The sequence below is a fragment of the Hoplias malabaricus genome, chromosome 2 (assembly GCF_029633855.1).
Source record: "Hoplias malabaricus isolate fHopMal1 chromosome 2, fHopMal1.hap1, whole genome shotgun sequence".
Lineage (NCBI taxonomy): Eukaryota > Metazoa > Chordata > Actinopteri > Characiformes > Erythrinidae > Hoplias > Hoplias malabaricus.
In genome coordinates, this window is record NC_089801.1 from 56,486,940 (window position 1) to 56,499,251 (window position 12,312).

Genomic DNA, 12,312 nt, shown 5'->3' on the forward strand with positions numbered 1-12,312 from the left:
AATTTTTTTTGCATTTTTCATTAAAGTGGTTTTTCTTGGAGATTTGTTTTTCAAAAGACTGTCTACCATTCCCAGAGTGTAACAGAAATATACACTACTAATCGTACAAAATAAGAAATAGAAAAAATATTCCATAACGGTCAGCTTATTGTACTTGGAGGTTAAATAATGGTTGATGGATTGATTGATTGTGTGAAGTGTGATAGGTTTGGTCTCTGTGAGTTAAACGCTAATTAAAGAGTGAGTGTGTATTACTCTGTGCACAAGCATCTTGTCCTTTATGAAACACACCAAGTTAATTTTAAACTCATCCTGAGTGAAACATCTCACCCCTAGTTCAACTTGGAAAAGTGCTCAAAAATTGGGGGAGATTATAGCAAGATAGATAATCGACAGTCACTCAACCAGGGGAAAAACCTAAGGACAGTAATGTTATCTGAGTCTATAGCAGAATTGGAGAACTGGAGGAGAACTGGCGAGGCAGAACTGACCACAATAAATATATTATTTTTAAATCTTGAAAAATATACTTCATTTTTAGGGTTTTAGGGTGTACTCATTACATTTTGGATTTTTGATTTAAAACATAATTTTTTTTTACTGTAAAAACAGTAGTAAAGCTGATTAAATTAAATTAAAATGTATAATATTTAAAAATTGTGTCAGCAATATTTTGTCAGCCAAAATATTATAGCTGTTCTACAATTACAGACTGTGATCCATCTGTTGCTCTACGTACTTTGTTACCACCCTTTCCCCCATGTTCTCCAGCGCTCCGGACCCCCACAGAACAGGTGTGATGTGGTGGTGGATCATTCTCAGCGCTGCAGTGACACTGATGTGGTGGTGGTGTGTTAGTGTGTGTTGTGCTGGTGCGAGTGGATCAGACACAGCAGTGCTGCTGGAGTTTTTAACCCTTTAAAGCCAAATGTGTCAAATATAACAAAATGATGTTTGGAGGTGGCTCTTTTGTCATCTAATGAAGAGAAAAACCGAAACACCCTTCCATCCGTTTGGGGCAGTGTTCTGAGTTCTCTACTGAACTGTGAATGAAGTGGAAGTGTTTGCATTACCAATACAAAATTGTTGTTATCCTCATGAAACACAAGAGGAAATTTCAAGGCCACTCCTTACTAAACTGAAGCTCCAGGTGTGATCTGAGGGATGTAACTTGTAGTAAATCTAAGCTTTTTAGTTCCATCGAATAAGATGTAGTGTAGTCTACCTGTCACATGCTTGTTAAATATAATAAATATTCAGAAAATAAAATCTGTTTTTACAGCAGCAAAACACATTTAGACAATTTTACAAAGTATTTTTATGAAACAAAAATGCATTTGTAGTTTTCCCAAAGCCTCTGTGTGTAAATGTGGCACTCCATTGTGGACACCAATGTTGTGAGACTTGTGAGAGGAAGATGATGATGATGATGATGATACAGGTGACTGTGTGGGAGGTTTGTTTAATGATCTCAGACCTCAAGGTTCAGACAGTAACAGAAACAACTGTAGTTACTCTAAATGTGGAAATACGGCTGTGCAGATCGTGGTGTTTTTATTAGAGGATATGGAATGTAAAGAGGTCAGAGAATGCTCATAGGTCAAGGACCTATGGAGCAGTGTTTGCCCTCAGCTTAATGTTACATTTCCCCGAAAAGTTCTGAAGAACAGATACAATCACTTGCTATTCATTGTTTAATTGAAATCAATGAAAATTAAAAAAACAAATCGTAAAGACATCTGAAGAACTATTTTAACTGATGCAGTGAACTGAATGAAAGGCCAATTAAGAAAAAATATATATTGTTAAATCCCTAAATATGATGCATTCAAAATTATATGATACAAAATTTAAAAATGAACTACATTAGTTTTATTGTATTATTATTTCATGTGTCAGGCTTTAAAGGGTTAAACCCTGTGTCCACCCACTGTCCACTCTGTGAGACACGCCTACACCACAATGATCCACCACCCGAATCAAACCAGCTCTGTGGGGGTCCTGAGCGCTGAAGAACTGTGCGAGGTATTCACAAAGTATGCAGAGCAACAGATACAGTCTGTAATTGTAGAGCTACAAACCATGTACAAATACCTGAGAAATAATAACAGGAGGTTAATCTCACCATTCCCAGTGAAAGAGAGCGAGGAAATCAGAGAGACAAAGAGAAGGAGCCAAGTCCAGGCCATTGCTGCAGCAGTGATGGACTTCTGACACTCAGGAATCACTGAGCCACTGATTTATACTTCACAAACACACATACACACACACACAAACACCCACGCTTGACTCTATCTATTACCACATTATCTCTCTCTCTGTCTCTCTCTCTCTGTCTATTACAGAGAACTGAGGGCCGCTTCCTGTTTCACAACCCTGACCTTACTGATAAATGACTTGGCCCTCTAACGGTAATGAGTCCCCAAATTTATCTTATATACAAACTTATAATAAAGATATTCATATTTACTTCAATATTTTCAGTTGTTACAGAAGGAATGGAGGATATAAAAATGGTCCAGTGAATCAAATTTTACAGTGAATAAGAGGAGGATAAATCTTGCATTTAAATGTATTAAATTATTATTATTATATATTATTTTATAGTGCATCTAAGGTGAAAGATTTTCAAATAAATATTTATCCTCCATAGAGGGGGTCCATGAGGATGGCCATGTGTAAAAAGGCCTCTGTGTTCAGATCTGCAAAATTAGCATTTCTTTTATATTATTTAATTGATTACTAATTTTTAACACAAATACCAGTTTGTATCTAAGGTTTAAGTGCAGCTTTGTAAGTTTGTCAGGAGGATACAGGGAACAGTGCTCTATACAGTGATCCAGATTTTCCAGTGAAGTGAACACTATTATACAGTGATTCAGATTTTCCCACTGTATGGATTAGTGCAATATACAGTGAACTGTATAGGGAATAGTGAATTGTTTAAGGAATAATGAACATGCACAATTTTGGGCATGTGGTTTTAGTGCAATGGAAAATCTGGATCATTGTATAATGCACTATTCCCTACACTGGAAAATCTGGATCACTGTATAATGCACTATATGAGAAGTGTGATGCCCTGATAATTGTCGGACTGTTTCCTAGAACCTCTTTGATGCCACCCTGAAGTCATTCTCCATGGCCTCTCCAAACTCTTCCCACACTCTGGATTTTGCTTCTGCAACTGCCACAGCCTGCAAAATCTGGATCACTGTATTGTGCACTATTATTCTGAGCAGTGTTAGTAAAGGTAGTGAATAATTTAACCAATTTGCACCAATTTGTTTATTCTCTTCACAGCTATGTTTTCTTAAAAAAATATAAGTACTGTATTGACTTTGGCAGAGGCACTGTGCTCTTACGCAACTCTTCCCGTATTTTTAGCACTTCCAGTCAGCCTGGTATCTGTGTCCATAAGTTTTTAGATACTTGTATAATCAGTGTTTGCCAGTATTTTAAGGTGCATGTACTGCAGACACATGTCCTATACCAAGTGCAATTAATTAAAACTCATTAAGGTCCAGGTAAAGAAAGTTTTCCCAACCCAAGGTCTAGAAAATAGTGTATAATCTGCACATGATCAGTGCCACGTCCTGTACATTAAAACAGCCTCATAGTTGTAGCATCATTTTGTGTCGCTAACACCAAATTTCAAATCAAATTACACTTTCAACTACATTTCAACATACTTCAACAAGATTTATTAAAAATTATGAATAACAAAAACTCTAAATAAACTGTCCTTTTCCCATTTCAAGCAAAATTTACAAATAAAACAATGAATTTGAAAAAAAAAACATATTTTAAATAATATCCCTAATGACTTTTGAAGTTGCGGTTTACTGCTTTTCCATAACCAGCGATCTGATTGCCTCTTATTGCTGGAGGGTGGGACTTTATCTGTAAACAGGATCCATGTTCAGCATCATGAGAATTTTAACAGGTAATAGTTCCCCATTTCTTAAAATTTCTGGCTTTAACTCACACAACACCGTCGTCCTGAAAGTCTCCCAAAAGAGCATTTATCTTGTCCCTTGGGCTGTTTTTACCGACCCCTGGAGAGCGTGTCTGGACCATGTCCTCTGTGTGTCACTCACTGGAGTCACAGGGCTTATCATAATGCACAGATCTGATTGGCTGAGGAGCCTCACGTGTGATATGCAGAAACACGTGATTAGTCTGTGAGTTTCCTGGAACGCTAAACCTGAACCGTAACGACTAGAAGAGTCACACCACTTCAAACACACACTCTGTTTACAATTATTCATTCATTCATTCATTATGAATGAACACATCTCCAGGGTGTGTTCCCACCTTGCGCCCAGTGATTCCGGGTAGGCTCTGGACCCACTGCTGCCCTGAACTGGATAAGGGTTACAGGCGATGAATGAATTAGAAGTAATTTAGTACAAATTAATGGTTACAAAATAACATACTTTGAGTACACTTTTTCCATAAAAGGGTACGAAGATGAGATGTGATATCAAAGGTGATGGACTCGCATGTGTCCACAGATCAGATTTAAACCTACACCAACAACTATAACCTCAACTGACTAAACTCAACTGAATCTGACTAAAGCAGTTGACTGATGCATTTAATGAGCTTATATAAATGTTTATGGAGCTATATGTGAGTGGTCATGAAATTAAGAGATGATCTGTAGTAAATTATCAAGTTGTTTTCTCCTCCTTCTGTACCGTTAGTGAGGGAGATGGGGGTTGTATTCTGGTGGTGATGATTTGCAAGTTTAGGTTCCTTTATTTTTTGCTAAGTGTAAACGTAACTGCATCACTGGAATATTGAGACACTGCCGTTATCTCCAGGCTGTGTGCGATGTGGGTGTGGTATTTCTCCTTTTTTCTTGCTGAGGCAGGGATTAAAATGGTCAAAGGCAAGGCGAAGTTCAGGCCTCATTTATTAACCTGTCAGTTTATAAGTATAAAAAAGTAATTTTTCAAAATGATGTCAATAAAGATTCACTTTTCGTTCCTTAAAGAACCTTTCAGACCATTTTATGGAAAGTGATTTATCAACTAAATGTTTATCATAAAATAAAGAACCATTGGATTATTTCTAAAGGAGTAATAAGTAATTTTTACCAAGTTTTTCTGGATCAAACTAACATTAGATGAAGAATCTAACAGTAGTTCCTGCATGAATCACTTTATACTAGAGCTGACCATATTTTGATTTTCAAAAAGAGGACACTTGTGGCAGGATGGGGCATGGGGCAGAAAACACCTGAGTGAGGGTGGACAGATATTGACCCGGAAACACCTGTGTGGGGGGTGGACAGATATTGACAGAGAAACACCTGTGTGGGGGTGGACAGATATTGGCAGAGAAACACCTGAGTGGGGGGGGACAGATATTGACCGAGAAACACCTGAGTGGGGGTGGACAGATATTGGTAAAGAAATCTACAGTCTGATGTGTATATGGTCTGCAGCCTGATGTGCATATGGTCTGCAGCCTGATGTGCATATGGTCTGCAGCCTGATGTGTATATGGTCTGCAGTCTGATGTGTATGTGGTCTGCAGTCTGATATGTATATAGTCTAGTCTGCAGTCTGAGGGTTATATAGTCTATAGTCTGATGTGTACATGGTCTGCAGTCTGATGTGAATATAGTCTAGTCTACAGTCTGATGTTTATATAGTCTGCAGTCTGATGTGTATATACTATAGTCTACACTCTGATGTGTATAAAATGTGCCGTCTGATGTGTATATACTCTGCAGTCTGATGTGTATATAGTTTGCAGTCTGATGTAGTCTGATATGTATATAGTCTGCAGTCTGATGTGTATATAGTTTTCAGCCTGATGTGTATATAATCTGCAGTCTGATGTGTATATAGTCTAGTCTATAGTCTGATGTTTATATAGTCTACAGTCTGACATATATATACTCCACAGTATGACATGTATATAGTCTACAGTCTGATGACTATATAGTCTGCAGTCTGATGTGTATATAGTCTACAATCTGATGTGTATATGGTCTGCAATCTGATGTGTATATGGTCTGCAGTCTGATGTGTATATGGTCTGCTTTCTTTTGTGCATATGGTCTGCAGTCTGATGTGTATATGTTCTGCAGTCTGAAGTGTATATAGTCTAGTCTACAGTCTGATATGTATATAGTCTACAGTCTGATGGTTATATAGTCTATAGTCTGATGTGTATATGGTCTGCAGTCTGATATGTATATGGTCTGCAGTCTGATATGTATATGGTCTGCAGTCTGATGTGTCTACAGTCTACAGTCTGATGTGTCTATAGTCTACAGTCTGATGTTTATGTAGACTGCAGTCTGTTGTGTATATAGTATAGTCTACACTCTAATGTGTATAAAGTGTGCAGCCTGATGTGTATAAAGTGTGCAGTCTGATGTGTATATAGTCTGCAGTCTGACATGTATGAAATCTGCAGTCTTATGTGTATATAGTCTACAGTCTGATGTTTATGTAGACTGCAGTCTGTTGTGTATATAGTATAGTCTACACTCTAATGTGTATATGGTCTGCAGTCTGACGTGTATAAAATCTGCAGTCTGATGTGTATATAGTCTGTAGTCTGATGTGTATATATTCTGCAGTCTGACGTGTATAAAATCTGCAGTCTGACGTGTATATAGTCTGTAGTACTGATGTGTATATAGTCTGCAGTCTGATGTGTATATATTCTGCAGTCTGACGTGTAAATAATCTGTACTCTGATGTGTATAAAATCTGCAGTCTGGTGTGTATATAGTCTGTAGTCTGATGTGTATATGGTCTGCAGTCTGATGTGTATATAGTCTGCAGTCTGAAGTGTATATAGTCTGCAGTCTGACGTGTATATAATCTGTAGTACTGATGTGTATATAGTCTAAAGACTGATGTGTCTGCAGTCTGATGGGTATATATTGTACACTCTGATGTGTATATAGTTTGCAGTCTGATCTATATAAAATCTGCAGTCTGATGTGTATATAGTCTGTAGTACTGATGTGTATATAGTTTGCAGTTTGATGTGTATATGGTCTGCAATCTGACATGTATATAGTCTGCAGTCTGATCTATATAAAATCTGCAGTCTGATGTGTATATAGTCTGTAGTACTGATGTGTATATAGTTTGCAGTTTGATGTGTATATAGTCTGCAGTCTGATGTGTATAAAGTCTACAGACTGATGTGTATATAGTCTTGGTTTTAACATAACTTTATTTTTTCATGAGTTATTTACAAGTTTCTGACCACTTATAAAATGTGTTCAAAGTGCTGCCCATTGTGTTGGAATGTCAATGCAACCCTCTTCTCCCACTCTTCATACACTGATAGCAACACCGCAGGAGAAATACTAGCACAGGCTTCCAGTATCCGTAGTTTCAGGTGCTGCACATCCTGATGGTATGGTGTGGTATATGGGGTACAAAGATAGTGGGGCCATTCTTCATCAATGGAAACCTCAAGGCCACAGGAAACAGGTACGTCACTTCCGGCTGACCGGTCGCGTGCTCGATTTGAAATTGTTTGCTGTTTGTCGCTTTTTATTTAGTCTTTTAGACATTTATTTACAATCTCTATTACATATTTTTTTGGCATTGCTTATCCTAGTGTGTTGTCTTCATCGTTTACTAATCCACTGTTCATTCATTCATCCATTCATTATCTGTAACCGCTTATCCAATTCAGGGTCGCGGTGGGTCCAGAGCCTACCTGGAATCATTGGGCACAAGGCGGGAATACACCCTGGAGGGGGCGCCAGTCCTTCACAGGGCAACACAGACACACACACACATTCACACCTACGGACACTTTTGAGTCGACAATCCACCTACCAACGTGTGTTTTTGGACTGTGGGAGGAAACCGAGGAAACCCACACGGACAAGAGGAGAACACACCAACTCCTTACAGACAGTCACCCGGAGCGGGAATCGAACCCACAACCTCCAGGCCCCTGGAGCTGTGTGAAAATATTATAATATATATAATATTATTAATATATTAATTAATTAATTAATATTATTTATTAGTAATTAATTAATTTATTTATTCTTTTATTAATAATTAATATCATTAGTAATATTATTACTGATAACAAACTCTATGCATTATGTCTCTGTGAAACATGGGCTAAACCCTATGAATACATTGCCCTAAATGAGTCCACTCCCCCTGGCTTCAGCTATTACAGTTGCCCACGAACATCGGGTCATGATGGTGGAGTAGCCAAAATTTATAACCCTACCATAGACACAACACAAAAATCTGGTTATAACACTAAATCCTTTGAAGTGCTTACTCTTAAAGTTACTGCATCCAAAAGGAAGCACTCTTTTATGCTCATCTCAATCTATGGTCCTCCTGGCCCTTCAACAGAATTTCTTTGTGAATTTGCTGATTTTTTCCCCAAGTGTAGTTATCGTTTCAGAAAAGGCCTTAGTTGTTGGTGATTTCAATATTCATTTTGAGAAGGATCATGATCCACTTAAAATTGCATTTGAATCAATTTTGGATGCGCTAGTGTTCACTCAGAATGTCACTGGGCCCACTCATCAATGCAAACACACATTGGACCTAGTGTTAACGTGGGGCATTGAGATAAATAATCTATCCAATCTCTCGCTACATGAGACCATCTCTGATCACCATCTAATCATATATGAAATTGTGTTAAACTTTGATATCTGTCCACAGCCACGCTATATTAGAAAGCTCATTATAACATCCTCAACACTTTTGATTTTATCAAAAACCTTCCAGACCTTACCACCATTTCTTTTCCAACTCATCCTAATGACCTTGAGCTCATTACAAACAACCTACAAACTTTAGTGTGTACAAACCTAGATTGTGTTGCACCAGTCAAGACTAAACAATTTAGAGAGACGGCACGGTGGCGTAGCAGGTAGTGTTGAAGTCACACAGCTCCAGGGACCTGGAGGTTGTGGGTTCAATTCCCGCTCCGGGTGACTGTGAGGAGTTGGTGTGTCCTCTGGGTGCGCCAGTTTCCTCCCACAGTTCAAAAACACATGTTGCAGGTGGATTGGCGACTCGAAAGTGTCTGTAGGTGTGAGTGAATGTGTGTGTGTCTGTGTTGCCCTGTGAAGGACTGGCGCCCCCTCCAGGGTGTATTCCCGCCTTGCGCCCAATGATTCCAGGTAGGCTCTGGACCCCCCGCGACCCTAAATTGGATAAGCGGTTACAGATAATGGATGGATGGATATACCTAAAGTCATTAGACCATTGCTCACAATAATAAACTCATCCCTCAACATTGGATAAACCTCTGAAACTAGCAGTAATCAAACCAATTATTAAAAAACCCAATCTTGACCCTCTTGTGCTTGCAAACTACAGGCCAATATCAAACCTCCCTTTTTTGCTAAGATTCTAGAAAAAGTCGTGTCACAGCAGTTGTGCTCTTACCTACAAAACAATGACATTCATGACATTTTTCAGTCTGGATTTAGACCAAATCACAGCACAGAAACAGCTCTAACAAGAGTAACTAATGACTTACTCCTTTCACATGATAAGGGCTATATCTCTATTCTGGTGCTGCTTGACCTTAGTGCAGCGTTTGATACCATAGATCATGTGATGCTTCTTGATAGGCTGGAAAATCTGGTAGGAATGAAAGGATCTGCCCTCTCTTGGTTCAGATCCTATTTATCTGACCGCTACCAATTTGTTTATCTGAATAATAAATCCTCTAATCATACTTTAGTTAAATATGGTGTTCCACAAGGATCGGTGCTTGGCCTTGTATTGTTCACACTCTACATCCTGCCACTGGGTAGACTAATCCATAAGCATGGTATTCAATTCCACTGTTAGGACTGGATTAAGGACTGGATGATGCAAAATTTTCTCATGTTAAATTCTGATAAAACTGAGGTCTTGTTACTAGGTACAGATACTCAGAAACATTCACTCAGAAATGCTACTATTAATTTTGATAATTCAACAGTAAGACACAATACCATCATTAAAAATTTAGGGGTGGCCTTTGATTCGACTCTCACATTTGATACTCATATATCCAATACAGTCAAAACTGCCTTCTTCCACCTACGCAATATTGCGAATATTTGGCATCTTATCCTTAAAAGATGCAAAGAAACTAGTGCATATTTTTATAACTTCGTCTAGACTATTGCAAAGCGCTCCTGGCAGGCAGCTCGTGCAAAGCGTTACACAAGTTCCAGTTAGTTCAAAATGCAGCAGCCAGGGTGCTCACTAGAGCTAGAAAATTCAACCATATCACCCAAGTTCTGTCGTCCCTACACTGGCTACCCGTAAAATTTCGCATTGACTATAAAATACTCCTCTTAGCTTATAAATCTCTAAATGGTTTAGGCCCGCAGTATCTTACTGAACGTCTCAGACCTTATCTCCCATCACGTACACTTCGTTCACAGGATGCCCATCTACTCGTTGTTCCTCACATTAAGAAAAACACTGCAGGAGAAAGAGCATTTTCTCACAAAGCTACTCAACTCTGGAATAGACTTCCGGTTATTGTTCGGGGCTCAGACACACTCTCAATCTTTAAATCTAGATTAAAAACCTACCTTTTCAAACAAGCTTTTGGTTAATCACCCACTTTCAGGTTACTCCTTCTCTATTAGTGTTCAAGCTGGTTTTCATATTATCACTGTTCTAGATTAACCCTGTCATACTACCATAGCTACAGCTTTTTTAGTTAGCTTTCTGGTAACCGCTGTCTGTGGCTTGGTTCTTTTGCCTGTGGAAGCTTTTTTCGTGGACAATTTTGCCCGTTCTTTACCATGAACCTACTAACCTCTGTATTTTTATTTGTTCCCTTTGTCTGGTTTTCTTTCTCCTGTCTCTCTCATGCTTTTTGCCCTGATCCAGCCCCTGTGTATCCTGTACAAGATCCTGACCTTGTCTCATCTACACTATCATGCTGTTTTATCTCAAATTAACTCTGCACCTACTTTTAACTCGCACAGAATCCCTAATCACCTCCTCCTTCCTCAGACTCATATATCATTAATATTCTACATTCACATTACTATAACTCCTTCATCTGTCATCATTTCACTTTTACTTCTGTTCTGTTCTCTGTTGTGTCTCACTGGTGTCGATTCGAGGAGGATGGATTCCCCGTATGGGTCTTGGTTCCTTCCAAGGTTTATTCCTCGTGTGCTGAGGGAGTTTTTCCTTGCCACTGTTGCCCTTGGCTTGCTCATAAGAGGCTTGGACCTGGATCTCTGTAAAGCTGCTTTGTGACGACTTTTGATTGATTGATAGGCGGGCGGCACGGTGGCGCAGCAGGTAGTGTCGCAGTCACACAGCTCCAGTGACCTGGAGGTTGTGGGTTCGATTCCCGCTCCGGGTGACTGTCTGTGAGGAGTTGGTGTGTTCTCGTCGTGTCCGCGTGGGTTTCCTCCGGGTGCTCCGGTTTCCTCCCGCAGTCCAAAAACACACGTTGGTAGGTGGATTGGCGACTCAAAAGTGTCCGTAGGTGTGAATGTATGTGTCTGTGTTGCCTTGTGAAGGACTGGTGCCCCCTCCAGGGTGTATTCCCGCCTTGTGCCCAATGATTCCAGGTAGGCTCTGGACCCCCCGCGACCCTGAATTGGATAAGCGGTTACAGATAATGAATGAATGATTGCTAGGCAGCACGGTGGCGCAGCAGGTAGTGTGGCAGTCACACAGCTCCAGGGACCTGGAGGTTGTGGGTTTGATTCCTGCTCCAGGTGACTGTCTGTGAGGAGTTGGTGTTTTCTCCGCGTGGGTTTCCACCAGGTGATCCGGTTTCCTCCCACGGTCCAAAAACACACATTGGTAGATGGATTGGTGACTCAAAAGTGTCCGTAGGTGTGAATGTGTGTGTGTGTCTGTGTTGCCCTGTGAAGGACTGGCGCCCCCTCCAGGGTGTATTCCCCACCTTGCGCCCAGTGATTCCAGGTAGGCTCTGGACCCACCATGACCCTGAATTGGATAAGCGATTACAGATAATGAATGAATGATTGATTGACTGGATATGTGAAATTGCTACATGATGATGTGTTTCCTCTTTATGCACTGAAGCTGGCACATTCCAAGATGGTGCACCACCACATTATGGGTGTCAAGTCCGAGCATTCCTAGATGAACAGTTTCCTGGAAAGTGGATGGGTCATCGTAGGCCATCTTAATGGCCCCCAAGGTCTCCCGATCTGACCCCCTTAGACTTTTATCTTTGGGGTCATCTGAAGGCAATGGTCTATGATGTGAAGATATGAGATGTGCAGCACCTGAAACTACGGATACTGGAAGCCTGTGCTAGCATTTCTCCTGCAGTGTT

At 39.9% G+C, this 12,312-nt stretch overlaps 1 protein-coding gene across 1 annotated transcript in view; it reads right to left on the reverse strand.

Moving 5' to 3' along the window:
• Positions 1–2,198, reverse strand: part of LOC136686511 (uncharacterized) — a 66,651-nt gene extending 64,453 nt beyond the window's left edge. Inside the window, exon 1 of the mRNA XM_066660334.1 lies at positions 2,126–2,198. Coding sequence (XP_066516431.1) covers positions 2,126–2,189 — 64 coding nt within the window. The 5' untranslated portion in view covers positions 2,190–2,198. The remainder of the gene's footprint in view (positions 1–2,125) is intronic.
• Positions 2,199–12,312: the final 10,114 nt, after the last annotated feature.